We start from the raw sequence: 27,424 nt of genomic DNA on the forward strand, positions 1-27,424 counted from the left end.
TGAAGCAGCTTCCCCTCAAGTGCCCTCATGTTCTGGTTGACCAGAGTACAAGGACATTTCAAGGTCCTTTGTTCCCACCCCATCGTGTTGCAGATGAGGTAGCTGACATCCAGAGAGAATAGACGAAGACAGAAGTGGTAGGTTGGGGATTCAAACTCAGGTTCTGTGACTTGGTGTATATCACTCTGTGCTTTTTCTGATGTCTTCCTTTTCTCCACCTCTTCCTCTTTCCTTTTCTCAGTTGAAAGGGGATGTGGAGGGAAAGAACAGGAGGGAAGAAACATTCAAGTATCTGCTTTGCTTTATATTACGGGCCAATCAGTGATGCTCTTCAGAACAGAATTAAGACTAGTTGTAACAAAGAATACTCTATAAGATACAATATAGCAATAAATCAGATTATGGACTGTATTGTAATATCTATCTAAAACCATTGTATTCTACCAGATAAGCAGCTCTGAAGCACGCTCCTATTTCAGTCTTATATTTTGTCCTGTATTTCAGTAAGATTGGACATTGTCAGACGAGATCGGGCATGGAATTCCCATTACCAAATATATTTTTCTGTGAGTTATGCATGAGTACACATCGGGCATATGTCTTTGTGCTTCTGTGTAATGCATCATCTTATCATTTCACTGCATTTCATCGTAAAAGAGCCCCACAGAAATGAGACCAACATAAAATTTAACATAATGTCAGAAGTGAAGCCATTAAATTACAATTCATAAAAGCCCTCATATCTACCAGTTTTATTTTAGTGTTCTACGATTACATAGAAATTAACAGTATAAAGATTTGAAAGGTAACCTAGTCAAAGATCTGCTCCTCAGGTCCAGATTGATAAGTGTGATGTATAGGGATAGCATAGATCTTTCATGATTGGGTTAAAAAATTGTCACTTCATTCTGACCAGATATAAGAATATATTCATCTTAGTGGGAAGAAGTACATGTTCAGAGGAAAAAGCTCTGCAAAAGATCTGGTATCAACAATTACTTTCTTAATCACCTCACTCCACCCCCAAATAAGTTTATAGCCTGAATGATTAATAGACATGGTGACAGCCTACTTAATAATTCCAAAGTTATCATTCATACTTTGGAAAGATTTAAAATTAAAATAAATTCATCTCCAATTCTGATATTACGACTTCCCACACTGCATTTCTTAGAAAAATACCAAAACACAGTAATGTTCCATCTATAAGACTTTATAAATGGATTCACTAATGTCCATGTTAGGGGAAGAAAATATATTATTGCTTTGTGTCTCCCATATACTCTAAGCTTAAAACTATAAGGCTAAGTCACTAAAGAATCTTAAAGATAGTAAAGTTATAAAATATTTGCATTATTTCTCAACTCTGGGTAAAAAAACATTTCTGTATAAATTCATTTCTGTTGATTTTCCCTTTCCTAGATTTTTTCAGTTTAACTTATTCTGATTATACTTGCCAGCTGTTCAGAATGACTTAATTTACTCAATATTCCTTAGAATAAGAAACTCAGAAAGGTCTCTTAGGGTTGCTATTTAGCTTAAGTATTTAAAAAAAAAAAACAGGTTTAAACAAGACTGTTGGGCTTACCAGCATGGACAAGTTCATCTGAATACATATGATCATAGTTCCTTCTAGAATTTTCAAAGTTATAAAAAGTAAGATTTTTTTTTTAATTAACAATCATTGACTAGTCAGGAAACAGTGATCTTAAAAGCCTTTTAAAAGTTGACTGCTAACTTACTCATCTTTGGAATTACAATTTAGATCATCCCATACCCAGAAGGACTATAGTAATATAGAGTGTAGCTCCTTTTTTGGGGAGTGGGGATGGGCATACAACCATAATTTCATTGATGATGGGAACTGGTTGATCTTATAATTGATGCTGTGGATTCATTTGTTCCCAATTTATATTCTTAGAGAATTATTTGAGGCATAACCAATATATGTTATATGTTAGTTATATTGTAGCCATGACATATGTCAACCACTCATGGGTACCCAACAATTATTTGAAAAATTCTGGGATTTTCTTTTTAACATTTACCTAATCATTTCAATATTTCAAGAAAGGATAGTAATTCTGACCCAGATGGCAATCAGATATGACACAGTAAATAGTTTATAAAAACTACTGTGAACTGATACCCCCACCCCCTCCTCCCAAAAAAATGATCCATGACCCAGCAAGAGCTTTTGTTTGAAAGCTTACTTAGTCTAGTGCTTGAACAAAAGCTACATAATTCATTACTGGGTTACACTCGAAGCCTTTCCAAGTTGGACCTGCCAGATCTTGTACTCCACCAGCATTGTTTTCAGAAATAAGGGTCACCTCATTGCCTGAAATGAGGCATTGAATAGAATTGTGGAGGAATACTGTAGAATAACAACCGTTCTCTAGCACAGTATCTTAAAATTGTCATTCTGTGATAAGCATGTCTTGTATTTGTTATGTACTGCAATATTGTATGTACTGCAAATTTGAAAGTATTGAGGGTAAAGTAAATGGACTAAATTTGCAGAGAAATGGAGCTGCTTGGTGAGCCACCAAATGGTTTAGGAAAACAGCAGCTGTGAGCTCTGCTCTTACATCTTCCTCTGACTTATATACTACAAACAGGATGCATCTCTTATTGTCAGCGAGTTTCCCTTTACACCTTCGTAAAATGGTCATGGCAAAATTCAATTACCTACAGCCTACTTTATACAACTATGTGACCTGAAGTATAGTGCTACTAGGAGAGGAAATTTACACTAAAGATACATTCTCTTCTACTTTAAAGACTCTTGTGGTAATTTTAATATGCTCCTATAATGCTAATTCAATGAGCAAGTTTGTGCCTTTTTTTTTTTTTTTTTAAAGCACACTGTAATTCCAAACACAGTCCATGCTTAACTTCTTTGGTAGAATTCAATTTTGGCAACTCCTCGACCCCATGAGCTCATTTTATTTTTCACAGCTCAAGCATAGTTTGACTATAACATATTACTCAGTCATATATTCCTTCCATACAGGGTGCTTCCAATGATTCAGAGAATCCTAGGTAATCTCTGTAATGTTTTATCTTTAGATTTATTTGGCTGGCCACTAGATTTAATTTTGTAAAAGACTTTCTTCTATCCAATGTATATTCTACCGAATTTGGAATACATTTATTTCTCGTGCATCAACATGCACAGTGCTTGGTTTTTGGGTAGCGTAAGCTATGGTATGCTGTGTTTTGCTAAAATGAATGAGTAAGGCATAAGGACGCATCAGAAGAATTGAAAAAAAAATGCACAGCCTGTCCCTACCACCTTGAGCGATACAAGTTAGAACATATTTCAAAATTCGAGGTACAAAGTCTTACAATGTTTGCTGCAATTGGACTCTTAAATGCCAGTTTTCTGTTTCCTAGAATGAGAGTTTCACGGTATCTACTACATTTGAATTTATACTGTGTGGATTTTGAAATTATATGCATTTAAAAATATATTAAAGTGCACATATTATAAAATATGGGCTGTTAGGGGGTGTTGCCATGGATAGCAACCTGAAAAGCTCTCAGATGCTTCCCAGTGATCCTAGGCAAGTCATTTATCCCTGTTTACCTCAGTTTTCTCTTCTGCAAAATGAGCTGGGGAAGGAAATCATTCTAGCATTTCTGCCCAGCAAATCCTGCCTGGGGTCATGAAGAGTTGGAGATTATATACATATTTTTATATATAATCTCTCTCTCTCTCTCTCACACACACACATACACACACACACATCACACAGAATGCATGTGAATGTCTTGATAATATAGTTGAACATTAATTATTAGATATTCTAACCAGAAGAGTGAAAACAAAGTTTTAGAGATAGAATCTTTAATATCATTAGACAAAAATATCATTCTTGATTTTTCTGATTGACTTTATGTAACTTATTCCTTCTTCATAAAACAAAAAGCCTGGAATCATCTCTTTCACAAATGAAATTATTGTCATGCTCTAAGGAAATAAATGTAGATGGATGCTAAAATTATAATACTTTAAAATTTCTTCTTGGATGTAAACTTCATTATGTCCAAAATATCTTTCCTAACTCAAACTCTTTTTTTTTCTTGCTGGGGAAGTATTTTAAAAATTATAATTCTCAAGTCTCTTAGAATCTCTTGGATGAGGACTGCTAATAAAAGACTGAGATTTTCATGTGAAAATCAAGGCCAAAATAGTAATATGCTGAAAGAGTTGGTACAAGCTCTTGAGATAATCTACTGCAAATGTAGTGTGCATGTGCAATAGTCTTTTTAGTTTTGTTGCATATTACATTTTTATTCTATTTTTCCCTACATAAGAGTCCCCAAAACTCTTTCCTTGATTTTTCAAAATATTATAAGTCTTTCTGGTACCACTGGCAACAAAACACTTTGAGCATAGTGTAAGTGGGAGCTAGCATTCCAAACTCTGTTATAGAATGTCCTAATTTAGTAGTACCCCAATGAAGTTATTTTATTATATATTACAAAAACATCACTCCTCTCCTTTCTTTCTACTTTCTGTCTACTCTTTCCACCACACTAATCATTTATTCTTAATTTCTTCTCTTCCATCACTACCTCGTTTCCTTTTCTGTTTATATTGGACCATATCACTTGTATCTTTAAGAACACTGGTCCATGAAAGACTTTTTAATGCAAATGTAAGAAGTGAAGTTATAAAATCAAGGATTTGTCAGTTATGAACTTTTTAGACATGACTTGTATATAACAACAGAATACATACAATGAAGAATATTCTGGTGATACCCCTTCTCACAAATAGAGAACTGCTCTAATTAAATCTATGAGGATAGATCTTCAAATTTTATTATCACGCTTTGCCAAACCTTTAAAATCAAAGATTAATTTATGTTGGGGAAATGCAGTACATCAAGAGAACTTTTCTGTATATCATCACATAACAGTCTCAGTTTCCCATTTTTATGATTTTTTTCTAGTTCTATCTGTTTAAGTCACCTTTACCCACTACCCCAGAAACATTGTTTATGTCCTTTGCAAGATAATAAAATGGTTAAAATTTGGGGTTTAAATATGATTCTGACACAATCTTGAAATCCATTTAAAATATTTTTCATCTTTTGTTTTTACATTAATTTAATTTCCAAATATATTCTCCTCCCCCTTTCTTCTTCCTTTCCCACTCTATAGGAACCAGTCAGCCTAACAAAAAATAGGCAGGAAAAGTAGTTCAGTAAAACTAAGTAAAAATCCACCAAGTCATAGTATGTGCAATGGTTAGAAATGTTTTTTTGAAAAAATGATTTATGTTGAGTATGCTATCTAATATCTCAGAGAGTTCTAGGATCACTGGAATAAGTTAATTAGGTCCATGTTAGTGGGCCCCATATTCTTTTTTTTTTTTTTTTTTCTGAGGCAATTGGGATTAAGTGAAAGTCTGGTCTTATATTCTAAATATCCTAAATAAAATTTCCAGCAGCTCTGCACTTAATTTTAACTGTAGATTTTGTACATATTCACAAGTGGACATTCCTTTTGTAATAAAATGTAAATTTCTTAAGGTCAGAGATAGTTTCATTTATTTGAATGTGTCCTATGTATACGGTACTTTACCTGGCAGTTATAGTTGCAAATAAAAACTGGTTAATTAATTCATTGATCAAATACTGTTGTTATGATGAGGGAAGAGAGGAATATAATAGTACTGTAAAACTCCAGTGACATGAAACACTCATTCCCTGTAATTTTTTAAATGCCAAATTTGACATATTATAGTCTATTGGTCTTTTTGTATTAAAAAAAAATATTGTGACAATCTTTCATTTGCGATAGAAGTTGTAATCTTTAAAAACGAAACAAAACAAATGAACAAAAGGATTTGATTTGTTTTTAACATAATATCTCAGGAGTACATTTCTGAGCATGTGTAGTAAGCAGAGGAACTAAAAGAGGAGACTCTTTTGAGACTTAATAAGATATTTTTGTATCCCCTTAGTGCTCACAGAAAAAAAAGGAATTGAAGCCCTACATGGACAATGAAGGCATTTTAGGTAAACGAACAAACAAAGGAAAAAAAAGCCCATTGGTTTCAAAAGTATAGCCAAAGCATCACTAAGTATTCAGATCTATGGAAGTGTTCTTGACTGATTCCAAAACTCACTGAATTCAGTCAACAAGGTCATTCTGTCAAGTTCCTGGAATAATGCTGAAGTTGTTCCCTGTTCATTTTCTTTACTTTTGACGAGCATTTAGAGCTTGTTCAAATCACTTCTCCAATGGTCTATTTGGGATTCTTTAGGATGTTATGATACAGCTTTTTATTTCTTTCTCTTCCTAATATATCTAGAAATTATACATTTAAATAGTCCCTAAGAGACTAACAGATATGGTTTTAATGAAAATACTCTTTGTATTAATGTATTAATTATTTTTTGGGAGGGAACACATGAAACTATGGATCATGTCAGAACCAAAGTAGTGTTTTATTATGAAGAAAACTCTTTCGTTTCCATCTTTTTAATTTCAATTTTTAGAATAATGGTTATATTATTTTGACACATGAGTTTGAGTCACCATGAGATTTGACTTTTGCAGACAAATAAAAAAGAGCAAAAATGTGAGGAAAATTGAACAGGTTCTTCACTTTCATTAGCAGCTCCATATGCTGTTTGTTAAATCTGATTCCATTTCCCTAATCTAGGCAGTGACTAAAATAAAAGAAATTAGCAATTTCACTTTTTTATGAAAACATACACATATCCACCACCCTCGTGTAGTTTTATCATCTGTTAGATTTCTTGAGAATGTCACAGTTGAGACTTAAAATAAAATACCATCCATGTATAACATATAATAATAAATTTATGTATGTGTTTATATGTGTGTATGTACATATACATGAAACATACTTCTCTGTCTCTGTCTGTCTCATATCAAAGAATATAAAGATTCTCAGTTTCCATTCAGTAGTTACAGAAGGCATAGGCTATGAAGTCTGAGGCAGATACTTTAACCTCTTAGTTGATTTGTAACTGAAGATTTGCCCTGGTCTGTTTATTTTTCCATTAATAAATATCTAGAACTCAAGAACAAGACCTATAAGAAAAATCTAGCTCTTGTTTCTGGAAATAACAATTATGCTTGAGGTATATTACAGAGGCAGCCTAGCTCATATTTTATAAATAAAAATAGATAAACAGTCTTTAAAGAAAGGATGTAATGAACAGACTGTTTTCTGGTCCTTCCTTCCCTAGTCGTCTATGAATAGCCTTTCCAGGAGCTTTTAAATTACAAATAACACACTACAGTTATTTCTCCTTTGTAAAGGAAATAGGCCATTTTATTAGCACTTTCATTCTGATAGGATAAAAAAGGGTTTGCTTTTCTTCTGTTATTTTTAAACAGAGGTGAAGCAGCTTTAACAAAAGAATATCTCCACGTCTCTTGGAGGAAGAGAAGACCCTTCTAATATCCTCCACTTACGGAGTTTAAACTGAATGACAAATGACAACTGTTGTTAGGCTTGGGTGGCTAAGAATTCCTTCTTACCTTGAGATTATAAGAAGGAAAACATAGAGAAGCTCCAAGGACACATGAGGATAAGGGCTTATAATGTATCTTAATTTTTTTTTTTTAAGATTTGTATTTGGGCTGATCTGCTCAGACTAGGCAGCAAAGAGAGGTTCCTATAATAAAATTATCAAATTGAATTCTGAAAAGTGATTTATCAGTAGAATCTACCTTTTAATAGTTAATCTCATCTCTAAATAGCAGAGGGCCCTTTGGTAACTGTCATTGGAAAAGATTTTAGCTATAAGTCTTTGGAAATAATAAAGTTCATAGTTGGAAAGAGCCTTTTCTTGTCAGTGTAGGAAGTCGGGGTAGAAGAAATTAAGGATTATATTGATTCCATACCACTTTTTCTGTGCCACATAAATTGTAGGAGAGGACTTGTTTAAAAATAGTTATAATTATTTAGATTTCAATTTACAGTTGTAAACATACACTCTTATAATCAAATGCATGAGTTTGACTAAACATTTTCTTTTTATTGGCTCTTATGAAAAATGAGGATAAAAGCACAATAATTATATGTGGTTAGTTTGTTGAAGAAAATACAGGGTCTATGAAGTGATTGATTTTTGAAGGGATTCCTTCTCCAAAGTGCCATATTAATGAATCATAAATAGCAATAGAAGGCAACTTAAAGGTAACTTATTCTAACCTCTAACTCCATGCAAAAATTCTATCTAAAACAACCTTGACAAATGGTCATATAATCTTTACTTGAACACTTCCACTGATGGGGAACTTATTGCCTAATGAGTATTGCTTTTTATGATTGACTACCTATGATTAAGGTTCTATCTTATTTTAAAAGAAACTCTATCTCCTAATATCAATCTATTGGTGTTAAGAAGTCTCTTTCCAGTTTTTCTCTTCCATTATTTTTTGTATAGGTTGATATTAGTATCATTTGTAATTTTGATCACCTTCCTCAAGATGTACTCATGGTGTTTTCTTTCTTTTCTTGTTTTGTTTTATTTATTTATTTTTTGGTATCCTTTTAAAATTGCATTGCTTGAGGCTGAATAAACTATTCTGTAGGTGTTCTGACCATTGGAGAGAGCCCGTTGGATTATTGTCTTTGTTCTGAAGATTGAACTTTTGTAAATGTGTTAAGGATTTTTAGGTCATAGATTTAGTCTGTTAAATCTTTATTCTCTCCTAATAAACATTTGTCCCCAGATAGTATAATCTTCAAAAAGATTGGAAAAAAATAACATTACTTTTCATATTTTCTTGCAATTTGATAAAAATATAATTAAGATCAGGCTAAAGGCAGAACTCTGCAATCCATAATTACAGACCACTTTAGGTATCTCCTTGACTTTACTACTCTCCATTTTGTCCACAAGTATGACAATGTTCTCTTTCTCAGGAGAATCACCTCATTCAATGAACTTATGCTAATGAGAGTTAGCCATTAAAATCTCAGGTATATTACTTATGTGCATAAAATAAAATTCTCAGGAAACCATTAAGTCTGAGCTTCCTTGAATTTTGGTATCAAACACACTCATGACTTCTGAATGTCTACCAAATACATTTGTTTCTCTCATTTCCCTAAGGAGAATTATGGGATATCAGCAGAAATAGTTTGCTTTGAAGGCTGAGAAATAATTCCTCTGATGACCCTATACCATTAAAAATTTTTAAGATCACAAGGCAGGCCAGCCAGCCTCTTAAAAGTTGGACAGCTTCAATTATGCTATATGGAAAAAAGAAAATATTTTGTGTACCATGTATTTATTTTTTTTTACATATGCTGACATTTATAAATAATCTTGAAGCATATCCTCAGTTTGGAGACATCATAGAGGTCTATTTGGAAATTAGAAGGCATAGATAGTATTTGATTAAAGGTTTCATTTTCTTCACCTCAAAAGGCAGAGTCCCCTTTATTATATAAAATTGCAAATTGCAGGAGTAGCTGGAGATAGAATAAGATTCCATTTTCTTTAGAAAAGATTATTGAATTTTCACACTTTAGGGAAATGGCTTTTGCTTTTTTTCTTATATTTTTTGAGAACATTTTTTTTCATAAAGAACAAAATATGTTTCTTATTTTTTCCCCTTAAGCTTATATACCTGGAAAGCCAATTATTGGCTTTATTCCTACTTGTTGATGTGTTGGTTCCTAATAGTGAAAAGCAAAACAAAATACCCCAAAACAAAAACAAACAACCAAAAAAACTCTCAAACAAAAAAATACTAAAAACTAAAAAAAAAAACCAAACCCCAAAAAACCAAAACACAATCAATACTGCATGAATATTTATGATTTATTTTTAAAGTCTGTTATTTAGACCCACTATCAGAAATACTCTAGAATTTTATAGGCTTTTTTTTTTACCATAACATAGAAAAACCATAATCGTTTTCTGGGGAGAAAATACACACATACATAATTTTTTCCCTCAACCCCTTCTTCCTACACTCATATAATATGTAAAAATTCATTCTTAAGAGAGAATAATATAGAAAGTTCATGACAGCAATAAAATAACCTTTTCTGTGAAAGGAATAAACAACCATTATTCAATGCATTGAGGAATAAAGTTACTTGGTCTTTTGATAGAGCACTAATTATCTTAAAGAGATGATGCTAAAGCCATTAATGGAACATGCTCATTTAGAATCTCATTTTGAATTCGTTTCATAAACACACACACACACAAACACACAAACACATATTTCAAATGGGATATAGTATAAATAGGATAAAGAACTGACTTTGAAGGCAGGATGGTCTAAATGCAAGACTGACTTCTGATTTATACTGTTATATCACCCTATATAAGTTCATTACTGTCTCATTGGTCTTGATAATTCTCAAAGTTTCTAAGTTTTGGAGATGGTGATGATCTACATTGGTACAGGACGTTTCCTTGCTTGAGAGTTCCCTATAGTAATGAAATACTTTTCTAATCCTTATTTCTATTTTTAAATACTAAAATTATTTTAGGCAAATTAATGAGGAAAACGTACTAGAACCACTACAGTCTTTAGAAACTATTTTAAAAAGAAAAAAAAAACTCCTTTTAATATCTCTTAATATTGTCACATGGAATGAAAGAACTACAACAACTACAGATAATTATATGACAACAGTGTGTAATTACCCTAGGAACATGATTAAAATAAAAATGCAGGATTAATTATAATAAGTGAACATCCTAAGTTAAATGGAAAAAGGATATTTTCTATTTTTCTATAGTGATGCTGAAACATCTTTTAAAAAGCTATTGCAAAATGTCATAAATTTAGCATCTTAAATTATTTACACGGCAAATCCAATTAAGAAGTTAAATAATAGATTAAAAGTTTACACAACAAATAATTTTTATTTCAAAAAATTCTTCATTGCAGAAACATTTTCTCAAAATTGATGATTTTAAATATTTTAGCAAGTTCAATTTTATTTTAATGTGGTGTGGATTATAAAACTGAATCCTAAGAAAATATGAAATATTTTGTGTAATCCTGCATATATTTATAACACTGACTAAAAGAAACACAAAAGCCTCAAATATCAATTGTGATCAACTCATCCTATGGCATGCCCTTTATCATCTTTTGTGAATTTTTTTTTTTATTTTATTGAAAAACTATTATATTTTAAAAGTTTTATTCATTTGTGGTCTTAACAGTTGAATGATTAAAATACTTTTGCTTTTTATTATGTTGCTCAGGAACCACATTCTGATTGTGACCATTGACAGAAATAATATCTTAGCATACCTGAGTCTTAAAAAGAAACTAAGCTTTCTCTCCCACTTACTTACATAGTTAATTGAACAGCACCACATGCAAAGGAGATAACACTTGACCTACTAATCCCTGGACATGACCTGTCCTGTCATTCCTTCCTGTCAATGAGCTTTTAGATGAGCTTTTCATCTGTGCATTCAGTGACATTAACCTGATCCAGGGCTTATCACCTTATAGTCGGATGACTGTTATCTCCACTAAATTGGTCTGCAAAATTCCAGACTCCCTCCTCATTTCAAAACATCACACAAACACAAACAAACACACACACACATAGTGCTGCCAGACTAATCTGAAATCACTCCTTTGATCATCAAAACTTAGAGAGGTTATCTATTATCTGATTTATTCCAACTCTAGAACTCCATTTTCTAGTCTTTTGCTAAGACAAAAGCCCATTCCTGCTTTTCAGCCTATTTCTCCCTGACATACACAGAACTAATCAGAACAGGCAATTCACTTCCTCTCCCAAGGCCTTCTGCCAGCTTTGTATTTACCCATACTGATTAATCTTTGTTTTTCTTTTAATTTCTCTCATACATATACTATTTGCCTCATAGAACTTAAATTTGTCCTTTCTTCTTATGATCTTAGTTTTGCCTTCCCATAATTAGCCTCCATGCTCTTTGGAAGCAAAGGACCCATATTCTTCATTGACATGACCATTTGAGAGCTGCATTATTTTCTGCCAATTTCTGTTTGCTACTTGGGAAGTCGTATTAAAAGTGAATTTTTAAAAATAGAGATCAACATAATTATTTTTAGTCTATTAAATTTTCTTCTAATAGAAGTAGGTGTTAGATGCTTATCAAGCATAGTAAACAAGGAAAAATTATATGTGTGCATATGTATACTTATATACATTTATATTTGTATAGTTTGTTATGTTTGTACAGTTGTGTGTAATTCAGTTGCACAAATATAGGTTATATTATCTTACCATAAATTTATATACTTAAATTTGCACAATTGTAATTACATATAATTAATTTATATCCTACACACATGCATAATATTTATACATCTGCAATACATAAAAATGTACATACATATTTTAACTATCTATTCTATATATGTCTATAACCAAATGTATAGTACATGCCATTAGAAATAATTTTACTTTACAAAATTTTATAAAATAAATTTATATTTAATTTTTATTAAATGTTATTCATTTTATTTAAATTTAATTGCCTATCTTTTGAGGACTCATTCCTTCAAAATGTTCCAATAATAATAATTATAATGACCATTACCTTGATTTTACATATATTATCTCACTTGATTCTCAAGATAGCCCTGTAAAATATGTATTATTAGTATAATTCCCAATTTAAAGATGAAGAATAATACTTAAAAGTTGTAAAAGAATATATTTGAATAAACTATTATTTTTTCCTTATATGGGAATGAAGTTTGATTCAATTTATCAGGTAATTTTTCAACACCTGTGATGGATCAGACACTATATTAGATTCTAGGGTACTCACTGTATCTCTCACCCTTCTGAAAAGACATTTCCCTATAATTATTTCATTAATAGCAGTTGAAAACTAATCTCACTTTTTTACCAACATGTATTCATTCTTCCCACTTATCCATTATTATAGAGTAAATTAATAGCATTTTTGGCTACTAACTTATCTATCCATCCATTAATCCAACTTTTTTTTTTTTTTTTTTGGTCATTTCAATTTACCATGACCTTATCTACTCTACCTTTCCCCCTTCAGAAAAAACAATCAAACAAACAAACAAACAAAAAGCAACCCTGTTTAAGATATACTTTTTGTATTTTTTTTTAATTGATTACTCCTTATGAAAAAAGCCTTAAATAAAGTATACTACTATACATTTGGGGAGTTGGTAGAATAGATCATGTGCCCCACAAACCCTATTATGTCAACTTAAAAGTAACCACCTCAAGGAAAGAAGCCATGCTATACCACACCTAATTTCAGCTACTTCTTTTCTCTGTATTTACTCTTCATATATATCCTCAGGCAAAGGTGTATTAATTTAAATTTTACCAGCTGTTTTTTTTTTTTGTTTTCAATGTACATTCGTGTTTGTGTGTATATTATATATACAATTTGTTTTATAGTCTCTTTAAAAAAGATTGTAAGCTCCTTGTATAAGGCATTTTTTATACTTCCCACAGTGCCCAGTACATTGCTATATAAAACACATACAAACGGATCTTTGCTATGTCTTTTATGACCCAATGAAACATTTGCTAGAGAAGGCCTTCAGCATTATTTTCTTTGAAGAGAATTGAGTACCTATATTCATATACTGGTATATTTTGCCCTATTTGCTATCACGGGCAGATATTTGAACAGATGGAGTGATTTTGTTGTTTTTCTCTTGTTTTCATCACTTGTTTCATCATAGTTGCCATCTTAAAAAAGATTCTTCAAAAATCCTACAATTTTAATTGCTGAAACATTGGCAATTGAAGCATTTGCTTATTTTTATTCTCTTATAGTATCAAGTGCAGACAATTCTCTTTTCGAACTTCAAAAATATATTTAAAAATCTCGGACTTTAATTACCACCCTTCTGAAGTTTAGTACAGTTTCTTTCCAGTGTTTTTAATCATCTAATATAGAAGTTGATTCCCAATGAATAGGCTTTATCAAAGGTTGAAAAAAAATTTAAATAATACAAGAAGTAGTTCAAGAAGCAGTGTAGTAAAAGGTCACCAAGTATGTCTATTCACTCATATTGAACAAAAATGAGACTCAGTACTTCAGGTTCTATATAATTTTAACAGGCACATCTGTCTAAACATGTTTAAATGTGAGGCAACTCTAAAAAAATTTAGGAGTTATTCAGCATGCCTTGAGAGTTCTTTGATGCTAATCTCCTGTGATAAGTCATTAGTTATAGAATTTCTCAACTCCAGGAATGACTAACCTGATTGCCCAGACATAAGTTGGGTCATGTTCTTCCAAACATAGATAATAGCTAATAGTAAGCAGTATGTCAAAGACTAGAGACATGATGAAATTGCAAAGTCTGAAATTCTTTCTCCAAACAGGATTAAGAAAAGGTCAAAAGGAATTTTGTGCTAAAAAACCTACAAAGATCCTTGTGATTATTTCTTTCCCAAACAGCTGGATTAAAGAACAGAACTACCTTTAGAAACTGGAATGTAGTCATGTATTCAGCATGTCTCCAATTGTGGAAAAAAGTCCAGTGAATGTCATTACACTTTTGCTAGAAATAAATATAGTAGAAGTCCTTTATTATATATAAGAAACATATACATATGTATTATATCATATATATGTATAATAATTAAATAAATATATATGTATATATATATATAAATAAGAAATATGTATCTTTTATTTTCACTTCTTTTTTTTTCATATATATCTCTCCCTGGTAAACACTTTTATTATGTATCCTTATTCAAAAGTATCTAACATAGAAAACAGTCCACTAAGCAAATAGCTCACAAAGATAAAATTTTCCATTCCTAGTCATCAAACATGATTATAATTTAAATAATTTGAGGAATAAATATTATTTTTGGAGAATTTTTAGTTTTATGTCACATTTTTACCTAGGCCTATGATAGCATTACAAGCCTCAAATTTTCTATTCTAAGATGAAAACTTAATTATTGTAAGATGTATAAATGGACTTTGCTTGGTAATTATAGCTCTCTCCATATGACATGTGGCTAGTGCATGTAAAATTACGTGAAATATTTTATAAGAAAACAATTGTTCTATTTTCATTAGTATTCTTTCCCCTTACATTTTATACTTTAAACTTCTCATTCTTTATTCTAAATAGAGGAAAACCTAGTCAATATTACTTAGATTGGGTAGATTAAGTTAAATCATAACAAACATTTAGACACTGCAGACATTACAGATAAAGCACCACCACCATAATAACACCTAAAAACCAAAAATATTTTATTAGAGCTTGTCTTGAACTATATTTACTACATCCAGGGAAGAAAAAAAACATGCTAAAAATTTATTAGATGGTTGTTCTGTTCCCTCAACCCTGTAATTATAAAGAGGTCTCATTGTACATATAATTCCTGAGTTATCTTTTTTTCTTATATACTGAAATATTTTTTGAAATAGTGGGAAGACCAGGATTCATTCAACCATGCTCAGCACAGAGCCAAGAATTCACTTTATATTGCTATTATAATGTTAAGGTTAACTGTTAATCAGGCTAAGTTATAAGAAAACTAGTAGTTTATTTGATAGCTACTCTTCTTAAGTAATACCATTTTCTAGAAATAAGTTGGCTTGTGTTCTTCCAATCAGAGATAATAGTTAGAATGATGAACTGGCAAAGCCTGAGGTTCCCTCTTCATACAGTCTATATCTTTCTGTAAATACACTTTTACTCATTTTTAATGGTAAACATAATCACATATGTTTGTATATCCAGTCAAAAACATTTTGCCAACTAGATCACAAACATAAAATTAATTGGTTGGGGACTGGATTTGTGATATTAGAACACTCATGGATGAGAATACTTCCTCACTAATATTATCCATTTATGCTTTCCTCTCAAGACCATGAGCTTGGGCAAAAATCTTCATCCTGATCTAGTAGATAAAGAAATTTGGACTCAGTGTTGAAGGGAATGGCTATGCTAGCTGTATAACTAGTAAGCATCAGGTCCATGAGGATTACCTCTGTTTATCCTTAGAGAACTCTAACCAATTAGAAGACAAACAATGGAATATTAAAGACTCTTCTATATTTGTCTGCAATGTTCCTAGCTTGCAATTCTCGCGAGCTTGTCTGTTGTTGCCACAGATTGCAAATTAGCACCTTTCAAGCTTCTTCTTTCAAGGTTTTTCTTTCATTTTATCCTATTATGGTTTGGGTTAATTTAAAGAGCTCTTCTACCATTTAAGCCATTTGAGTTTTTAATCTGTATGACTAGTTTTATTGGCAAGGTCTACGGACACCATTTTAGGGCCTACTGATTTTCCCTTCACATATCTCCCCATCTCCCTTCCCCAGGTGTTGCTGCCATCACCACCTTTCCCCTCCTCCCCTTTCCTCATGGCAAGACGCATGGAAGAAGGGCGCTGTTAAGGCCTCTCCATTAATCAGAAGGTATGATGGTTCTCACCTGGAAGTGCTGCTGCCCCTTGGACTTCTCCAAGAGCAGCCTGACTCTCTCTCACAATTTGTATTTTATTTTGCTAGTGACACAGAGCACGATGATAAACTGATATATATCCTAGAGTTACGTGTATAATATAATCTACATCATCTCACCAGCCAGTATGGCAAAATGAAGATGATATAGCCTGAAATTAAATTTGCACAATAATTAAAGGAGAAGGAAACTGTTAATTCAGAAGCATATTGATTTGGGGCATCTCTTTAGAATTCCATTTAACATAAACTGAGTATGTGTCTATAACTAAATACTGTACTAGACACAATATTAAGAATCAGGAGAAAATAAAATTTGACGTAGGCTTCTCCTTCAAAAATTGAAGAAAATGAGACGTAAATGGATAACTATAATGCAAAGAAAAAAATTAAGGGAATTCAGATAGTGCTTATAGAGAGTTCAATGAGGAATTAAAGAGGAGATGATAATTACCAATTGAAGAGATAAAGGAAGGATAGTTTTATGGAGGAGGAGATGATTTTTTAAAGGGAAGATTTACTACAGAGTTTAGGGAAAATATTGGTCACAAAGTCCATTCCAAGTAAGGGTTGTTTTATAAGCAAAACCTGGAGTTGAGAGAGACCTCAAGAAGAATGGAGAATATAGAGTACTCGAATACAGGGCTTCCTTATTCCACTTGCAATCCCTTCTTTTACATGACCCTGGATATTTGGGTATTTAAAATAGATATACAAATCAAACATTGACTAATAATAAATGACAGTTTTGCAACTCCCATATTCAATTGTAAGACTCCATGTGTGATTGTGACCCAGTTGTAGAAACTGGGGTCTAATGGGATAGGAAAGTGTAGATGGTTTGAATAGTGTTCCTTCTTTTAGAAAAGGCATGTTGGAATCATTTCAGAGTCTCACATGAGGAGGTTGGACTTTATTCTTTTGGAAATCAGCATATACAAAAGTAAAAATGGTGTGACTATAATTAAGAAGTAAAAGAGAATTTTAATATACTTTTCAAAACTGAGCAAGTATTTCTGAAAGGGCGACTTTAGTGCATGTCTATAATCAGTTAACAACTGCTTTTATTTTTCTTAGTAACACAGTATTTAATAAAGTGGAACATTTAAAAATTCAAATATTTAATAATAGAAATGATTTTGTAAATATGTGTCATTGATTTTAAATGTTCACTTTTCCTTGGTTCACATATTACTTCAGCGCTTTGGTCATATCAAGTATACCTTAAATAGCTGCCATTGAGACATGAGTAGCATAATCACTTTCTCTAGAGCTGGCTTCTGACATCCTGGAGGGGTGGGTGGGAATGGTAGTATTGGTAATGGTGATCAGGATTATCCTGTTTTCCAGTCTATGATATACTACCTCCAGGGTTCCATCATTGAGAGACTTTGCACTTCACACCCTAAATCTTGATCCAACACAAGCTCATAAAACTAATATAGTCATCCTAAGGAAACACCCTTTATCTCTCCCTGCCTTTTCTGTCATATAGATTTGTGTATTGGAAGGAGCCCCCCATTTCTTGTTGCGGCATGTCAGACCTGGAATTGCACCTTTGTTAGTATATGGGTTTATTTAAAATTTCCAGACAGATCTTTATCTTTGAGAATATATATGTATATGAGGGAGGGAAAAGAGGGGGAAAACTATTGTTAAATACATTTTCAAAAATAATTCAATAAAGGCCCATGTTCAGTGGGGAGGAATGGATCAGACACTTTTATAAAGAAGAAAAATGGTATAGTCATTAAGAAATGTTGACTTAAGAAAACCAAACTGAATGTAGACCAACTTTTATTCAGTCTTAATAGAATATATAGGAACCAACATTTGCATATGGCTTAATTAATTAATTTAATTAATTAATTAATTGAAGGAAGCAATGTCCTCAAGTTGTGATCGGATAAATGTTTATTATATTATTTGGAAAAAAAATCCCAAATCTTCTCAGTATTCATCTAACCTGATTTTATTTTTCATCTTTAGCTACATTTTTTCTCTTTCTGCATTTTTTGATTAATGGTTAGTGTGTGTGTGTGTGTGTGTGTGTGCGTGTGTGTGTGCTTCTTAGTTTCATACAAATTAGGAGAAAAGAGTCACAGTGGATAGAGAACCGACCTCAAAGTTAGGAAAACCCAGGTTAAAATTTAGCTATTGGACCAGTAAGAAAAGCACTTAACTTTTCATTATCACCATGCAAATATTAAAAACTACTAAATGAAGAGTGAATCCACTTTTATAATGAGGGCTTCTTCATAGGAGATATTTATTAAAATGAAATCACAGGTAAGTTCAAAAATGAGAGGAAAGAAAAGAAAGAAGAAAAAAAAGGAAGAAAGAATAGATTATAATAAGGATAATTTTATTTAGTAGGTTTTCCAAACACTATACTACTAATAACCAGGAAGAAGAAAATAAATATTTCTTAGAAAAAGAAAAAGAAAACTTGCTTTGTAAGGAAAGAAATGGAGGGAAAATACATAAATATTTAGATCTGTAATTGAGAAAAAAAGAAACAAAAATATGAAATGATTATGAAAATTTGGGTAAAGTAATTGAGATTATATTTCAAGAAATTGAGGAAAAGAGCCATAAAATAAATTAGACAGAGTCTCAAAAAGTAAGAAAAAAAGAGGCTGGAAAAAGTATAAGAAAATCTATAACAAAATGGGAACATATAAACCCCTCAAAAGAAAAATATAAAGAAATATAAAAATGAATAAAAATTACAAATAAATATAAAATTGAAACAAATTCACCTAAAGAATCCAAGAATCTATGTAAAATAAAACAAATAGAAATAAAAATGCAGGATGGAAGAAAATAGCTTTAAATATTCACACAGGGACACTTTTCCTCAAACCCCGTATAAGTGTATGAATCTTTTTCTCTTCCAAAAATCTCTCACAAGTGGGAAAGGATAAAGAAGAACTGAAATTGTTTAGAATTTATTTATATAAATTAATGCATGCTTCCCTCCCTTTTTTCCCCTCAAATATGCTTTCCCCTCTTCTTTTTTATTTTTTTTAAACTTCTGAGGTTACTCAAGATAAATTACATCAAAAGGGAATTATAAAGAGAAACACAAGGGCTTAGAATAGATAAAAACTATGAACAAAGTGAGTACTGAAAACCATACCTTGGTCAGGCAGCAGCATAGATTTTATTATTTATAGATCTATAGAGTTAGATGTGGCCTCTGAAAATTTAGGTGTTAGCAGTTGGATTTCAGAAGGCTAAATCCATAGATTTAACATGAAATTAAGACTAAGCTTCCTGAATGGAAGATCTATTTCATTTACATGATAAGTACATAATGAATGATTGTTGAATAATTTTACAAAGCTAGATGAAAGATGGGTCAAGATTTGTTCTCCCGAAGTTATATGAAATCTGGTGCTAAAGTATAAACAAACATAGACTCTCCTATCTACATTCTAAGATGCAGAATTTATATGAGATATGCACAAAAGCTGAGGAGTCCAGGTAACCTTTTAATTACTACATTTTAAGAACCAGGGGACAGATTCTAAAGCTGTGGACTAGCATGATCTAGAAATGTAATATGAATGTGTAATGTATTATGTAGATTTGCATCTGAATAAGAAACTTTAGAAATGATAGAATGAACTTTACAATAAAATAAAAATGATATAGGAGAGCAGAGCAATTAGATATATCATGAATTGATATAGAGTGTTGAGTTTTCCTTCCAAGCTACAAATATGACTGTATTATTTTTCCAACCTGTGTCCTAAGAATGACATTCAACTGAATGCATTTAGAATAAAGACCTTGATCAAATAAAAGTCACAAACTTGTTAATAAATTTGATGAAGTCTTGACGGCAAATAGTGCCTAAGTAATTCTTTACAAATTAAAATGAAATAGAGAAAAATGCTATTTTTCCCAATTTGCTTGCTGATCTTTAGTAGGTATGATATGTCATACCTGCAGAATAAATAATATCTTGTAAGCATGGGAGCTTGCATAATGGAACTTAGAAATTGAGTTATGAAAGGTACACTGAATTGTGGGGACTCAATTTGCCTTTATGAGAGTGAAATCACCATGAATGTAACCTCTTTTATTAATGCCAAATTTCTAGCAATGTCCCTTATTTTTATGAGCAGATTATAGCAACATGTTAAAGACCAAGCACTGACTTTCTGAGATTGAATATATAGTCTTTTCTAGATTTGGGAAATTTAATTAATTAGCTGGCAGAAAACACTTTTTATATTTTGTGCCTTTCCCCTGACCCTGCTCAAGGCTTTCATCTGTAAATGTGCCTCATGCTGATCAATATATTATGAACCTATATAATCTTAATAAAGGTCTTTCACATTGTTACAAGGAAACATCGCAAATCATAATAATGGACCAAGTACTTTAAAAGACACCGATCTATGCTCTTTTCAAAAATACTTTATAAGCTTGGAAGGAAGAGCTAGCTAGATAGATGAGTTGACCTAGATATGCACATATATGTGTATATATACAAACACGAACATATATACTATGTGCTTTTATCTAGATATAGATTATTAAACATAAATGCAGTCTTTGAAACAAAATCACTTAGGCTTATGGGCTCATTGTGTATCTTCATTAAATTCATGAGAAAATTAAAAACCACATTCTTGAACCAATCAGAAATATCTTGTTCTTTGATTATGATTGCTGCTAAATATACTACCATTATCTTTTGCTACATTCATTCTAGCAGAGCTCTGCTGCTGGTTTTCTCTATTACCATGGGTAAACCACTTCCTTTCTCTGGGTATTTCTTTGTCTATGAAAGGAGGCGATTTGGCCAAAATAATCCCTAAAGTCATCCTTTGCTCAAGGATTCTACTTTTTTGATGTTTTTCCTTGAGAGATACAATGCTTATGCTTATAAATTAATTATCAGGGTCATTAATATATTTGATCCTTGCAGGATCATCCAGTATATTTGCATTTTTTTAAAACGATAAGGTGGATGAAGTAGAAAACTAATGAGCTAATAATAATGGATAATAGTGGAAATTTGATCAAGAAGCCATTTGAGATTAATAAGTATTCAGACACAATATTTATACTTTAACAAAACTCTATATAATGGTTAAAGTGATCATTTTAATATAAATTTAAATTTACATATAATCATAATTCTTGTGAGGTCTGTGACTTGCTTTTGCCAATCATGTATCCCAATGTTTTTGTTGACTTATTAATAGCACATAATATGGACTCCAGTCATTTAAATAAAAATATTTTTATTAATACTACTAATACATACAAATAATTTCCATTTATGTGATGTTACTCTTATAAAATGCAGCCTTTTTTTTAGTCTTCATCATCTTGTCAGTTCAATTCCTGCCCCAGATACTTGTTAGCTATGCAATGCTGAACAAATCAGTTAACTTTTCTGAGTCTTACTTTCTTTATCTGTAAAATAGTAGCACCTACTTCCATAGGGTTGACTTGAACATTAAATGAGATAACATGTAAAATGCCTTGCAAAGCTTAAAATATCATGTAATTGTTAGCAGTTATTAGTCGGCCTTCCTCTGACTAAAAATACTTTAAGAAAAAAGAAGTCAATAGATGTGAGCAATGTGGAAGGTTGATGTGTATGTATGTGTGATATATATCTTGGGTGTAAAGTTAACATCATTAATTTTAATAGCTAATAAATAAATAATATAAAACACTTTACACTTGGAATTTGAAACATCCTTGTGAAGTAGGTGATATTATTATCTTTAGTTTTACAAGAAAACTGAGGCAGAGAGAGATTTAGTGAAAGGGTTAACTAGCTTAAATGTTCAAATAAGAGAACTTGGGGCTTCCTGACTAAAAGGCCAACATTCACTACATCATCTAGCTGTCTAGGATGGTATCAGCTTGATGTAGAAATTAAGCTGCTAAAGCTTTCGAAATCACTATTTTCATACTGGGAGCAATATAGGAGGTAAAATGAGGCAAAAAACCGTGTTGGCAGAATCTGCTGTGCTTTTATTTTCTGTGTCTTCTTATTTCTGTTTTCAATACAGCAACAAATAGCATTATTAATATTTTGACAAGCTCTACATATTTTATAGTTATTTTTCTATATTTGAAATGTATGATTTTTAAAGATTTTTTTCAGGCTGAAATGTGTTTTCATTATACTCTAAGACATTTTTCTTCCTCTCAGTTCCACCCCTCCTTTAATGGAAGAGAACAATGGCTTCCTGATAGCAATCATGAGAAAATAAGTTTTACATAAGGGAAATTTCATTTATGGCAAACTTCATTGAAAACAACCATTTCAGTTAGGGACTTTTCTGAATTAGGCTTGTAGTGTTAGTATGACTAGATAGATAGAGAAGGGTAAGCGATGAGGGTTAAAATCATGTTTACAAGATCCTAACTAAGATAAAAGGGATGCTTTCCTCAGGCATGGATTTAAAAAAATGTTCTGGCCCATCATTTGAAAGAGCTGGTGAAGAGGCGAAGAGATATTTAAAAGCAAGACAGATCAAGCCTGCTAGAGTGAGAAGTACTAAAAGTACTAAAAAGACTGAGCTGGAGTTTGTGGTTTTCAGACAGTGGTCTGATGATGAAAACAAACTGGAATTTTGCAGGCCCAAATCCCTGTTAAGTCTGGGTATTATGATGCTATGGCACTGTCACCATATAGCAGATTTCTAAGTAGAACTAGAGATGGCCAAGATTCTGCTCCTATTGTTGACATCTTGGAGAACAAGGTTTTGTATTATTATTAATGCTGATTAGCACTTTTTCTGGGCTTTCGGGATAGCTCGTTGTCTTTCAGTGGGTTGGCAGAAAGGCCATTTGGAAGAGCATCCCTTGCAGTAGATATTGGGCAGGAAGAATATGGTTTGTTTTTTCCTCCTCCCATCAATTCTAATCCCATCAATAGTCTAAGACTATTTTCCTAGGCTCACTTTTCTTCCTTTCCTTCACGCAGGTATACAAATACACAAAATGGACTCGCTAACCTTGGTTTCCTTTGGAATTCAGTGTATTTTATTTTATGCATTTGAAACATTATTCTGCAATGAGGTCCACAAGCTTTACCAGACTACCAGAAGGGGCCATAGTTCAAAATAAGGTTAAGAATTCTTACTCCCAAGGATGCTAATCACATCTCTGATTGAATTTTGGTTGTGTTTCCTAGTTACGGGTTCTTTCATGCTGATTAAACCATCTAAAAGTTATTTAGGATTCTCTGGGTTGCCTTAGTGAGGTTTTCAAAATATTTGTAATTAGGAAAGAATTCCATACAGATGAAATATTGAAGAAAAACACTGCATAGCAGACAGAGGTTGTTCTAATGGCTATTATGAAATTTTAAAAAAAGTAACTGATTTATTTATTTAAAGGAATACTCTTCCTTCTCCAATCAGTCCTTCGGTTAGTAATAAAAATCCATATGTTATGAGAATAACATTCATATTCTTTTTTTTATAAGACACACTTAAAATGTTCTATCATAATTCATTAGAACTCCTTCTTCCTGATTCAAGCAGTTGCAACAGCAAGAAAAAACAACAAAAGAGTGAAGTTTGTTAAGTTTCAGCATGTTTTTTTTTTTTTAACAATTTTCAAAAGTAAAAACAAATTGTTACCAAAAATTGTTACCAAAACACAAATAATACCTGTGGCAAAAGGAAAAAATGATCAAACTTAGACCCAACTTCAAATTTGTATTCTGTTATATTGTTTTACTGTGTGAAACTGGGCAAGTAACTTCAATGCATTAGCCTTCCGTTTCTTATTCTGTACAAGGAGTATGAAAAGATTGAAAACAATAATCTTTATGGTCCCTTCTATCTGTAAATCTATGATTGTATTATTTTATATAGTGAATTATATTCTAGGACAGACAATAATCAGTTTCCCTGGGTAAGCTACATTTATTTGCCCTCCAGGAAAAAACGTCTTGTCAAGCTCAAACCAAATATCCTTAGCTTTATAAATTTTAACATAAAAATACTTTTCTTTAAAGAAATGATGTTGTTTTGTATACAATTACTAGAAAGTGAATATTAAGTTAGTCAAAATCCCAAATCCAGGGTAAAGCAAAAATACTGTCTTATATTTAGAGATATTAGATTTTATTCTGGGCCCAACTTATTATCCATCAGTAATATCCAGATAAGCACACTAGAGTAGTAACTCAATTGACTAGCAATTCATGCTTAGGATAATCTGGACACTAGGCATTTTGGTGCCATTTAGGTTTTCCAGTATCGACTGTTTGGTTCTTTAGTGTAACCCTGTAGATTACTGAGAAGGTTTTGTAATATTTTGTGACTTGCTGTAATCAACACAATATTATCACCAAACAGGTATATGTGGAATCCCTCACCATCTGTCAGAACTCATTCTTTCATCTGAACCTTGAATAAAACATATCCCATCTTAGTGGCAAAATGTTTGATGAGCGCTCGTAGGAGACTGGAGTTGGGTCTCGGGACATACTTTCTGTACATAGGAATTATCTTCACTATCACTACTTTATTGTTTTAAAGAGATAGTGGTATTGGCAATCTCCTTTCATCATCCTTGACGATCTCTCACAAGTTATTCATTATTCAACTATGCAATTGGCTTTATGCTTGGCCTGGCCATTCTGCTTGGTCGGGAAATGAAACATTTTCTGGTTTATAGTCTCTTGTAGACTTTCATTGTGATGATTTCTTTACATTAGCTAAACATTTGTAGGTCATAATCATTGTACTTTTCTATCTATCCCACTTTTATTTTTTATTGATTTCTCTCATGAGTGATTTAGGCCAAGAACTGAGTAGAAGGAAGAATTATTCTTCCTGAATAAAATTAAAAAGGATAGGTGCATTCTGCAGTGCTTTCAGTGATTTCAAGATGTTCTTTGATGAAAAAAATAAATAAAGCAAAAAAGGCCTATATTTTAATAATACTTTCATCCTGGAAATATTCTCTGATAGTGAATTTTAGAACACAATAATCCCTGAAGAACAAAGATGTGAGTGACCACAAAGTAGTAGAGATATGCATGTTGGATGCAAGTAGGGTCCAGAATATTTCTAATGTGGATCTCAGAAAAAAATACACATGAGACATCATCAAATTTATGGTTAGAAAATATGGATGCTTCTTATGAAGAGTCAGCACCAATAACCTTACAATGTAAAAGACTCTTGAACAAAGCTTTATGTGTATTTAATGGCTCTTGAAGAAGCCTTAGAGACTGTGGATAACATTCATACATGAAAAGAAAGTGGATTGGAATCTGTACTTAGTCACAAAATATCCAGATCCTGTAATATAATGAACTATACTGAATTCCTTCAAGTTTAAAGGAAAGAGGGGAAAAAATGACTTAGCTGTTAAGTTAATATCAGGATTCAAGTATCTCAATGACTTTGGGGTTTGTAATTGTTCCTTCTGATAATATGAGCCTATTTATGAGATTAAAAGATGAAGATGTCTGACTTGTATAATTTTGCTCCTAAATCAAAAAAGCACTAAAATAAGTGGATGCACTTTAGCAGTATGAAGTTTCTTTTTCTTAGCCAAGGATTTATGATAAAGACCCATAGAGATTAAAGTGCTTGGCACAAGAAGGTGTGTGATATATAGCACCATTAGTAATTAATATGAAGCTCGATTCTCATGGTTCCCACAATGAAAATGTAGAGATTTTTTTTCCTTCTTATTAAGTTAAATGTTTGAGAATTTTGAAAAGTTCAATTTTTTAAAATAAATTTTTGTTCCTGTGTAACTTTAAGTGTGTGTGTGTTTATACATTAAAGTATATACAGAAGTATACATTAAAGTGGTTGCCATCTTTGTAAAATGTTATGAAGTGACTTTTTACCTGAATATTTATTCATATTTCTGGTAGCTTCAAGAAAATGATGGTTAATGGTGAGCAACATATACTTTTTAATTGCCTTGAATAGGTCTGACAGCATTAAGCTAATTTTTAGGCATCTGTGGCTTTCTTTAGCGCCTGTCACCATGGCACCTGAACAATTTTACCTATTGATAATGGAGCACTCAGATGTTTAAATCCATATAAATTGCTTTTTAGCTTTCATATTTTTAGTGTGTATGTTTTTATTTGTGTAAGAAAGATTTCCCCCCTATTTTATAATTACCTTCTGGTATTTTTAATTTAGATTCCATTATTTTATTTTTTAAGTCCTCAGCAAAATAGTTTATATAAGTTTGTCTTATTCTGGGAATCAAAAGCTTATCGACAATAGTCCTTTCCTCTTGTACTGACAGTTGTGGCCTACTGTTCTCTGTGGTTCTTTTGAGTCACTCTGTGCTTGGGTATTATCACCTGTCAAAAAACAGTAGCCAGTCTGATAGTGTTATTAAAGTGGCTGTATGGACATGTGAAAAAAAATAAGGAAGAAGAGGGAGAAGAACAAATATAATAAAAAAATGAAGGTGGTGAATAAGAAGATAATGAAGAGGATGATATAATTTCCTTTGAGCTAAAGTTTACAGAGTAAATTGTTTATATCCAAGATGGAAAGAATAAGCCTAATTGGAAATGAAAGTATTTAAAAAAAATGTTTGAAATAAAATGTTTAAAGGAGATACCTATAGGACAAAGAAAGTTAGAAGCAGACTCTTCTACAAGGAGCTCATTTGCTCTTCGAAGAGATACCATAAAATATCTAGGTCCTTATAAAATATGTTCCAAAGTAAATGAAAGTAATCTCAGGGGAAAAAAGGTGGTTGTAGTTGAGGGTGAAGGGCAGGGAAAAAAGTTTACAGTGGAATGTGAGGTTTTAATTAAGTCTTTAAGGAAGCTAGGGCAACCAAGAGGTAGAAGAATGCAGGGGAGTTTTGCAAGTGTGGGGCATGTCCAATACAGTCATGCTGATGACTGATGGAATATCCCATGCCGGCAGTGTCAATGTACAGTGTGCATGATGGAGTGAGGGATA

At 32.0% G+C, this 27,424-nt stretch overlaps 1 protein-coding gene across 4 annotated transcripts in view; it reads left to right on the forward strand.

Annotated features, from left to right (window-relative positions):
* The window catches only part of PCDH7 (protocadherin 7), a 464,843-nt gene that overhangs the window by 221,026 nt on the left and 216,393 nt on the right, over positions 1-27,424 (forward strand). Inside the window, exon 3 of one of the 4 annotated variants that reach the window (XM_051965777.1) lies at positions 16,335-16,430. The exons of the other annotated variants lie outside the window; for them this stretch is intronic. Coding sequence (XP_051821737.1) covers positions 16,335-16,423 — 89 coding nt within the window. The 3' untranslated portion in view covers positions 16,424-16,430. The remainder of the gene's footprint in view (positions 1-16,334; positions 16,431-27,424) is intronic. 4 annotated transcript variants of the gene reach the window in all.

Source organism: Antechinus flavipes, chromosome 6 (genome assembly GCF_016432865.1).
Source record: "Antechinus flavipes isolate AdamAnt ecotype Samford, QLD, Australia chromosome 6, AdamAnt_v2, whole genome shotgun sequence".
Classification (NCBI taxonomy): Eukaryota; Metazoa; Chordata; class Mammalia; order Dasyuromorphia; family Dasyuridae; genus Antechinus; species Antechinus flavipes.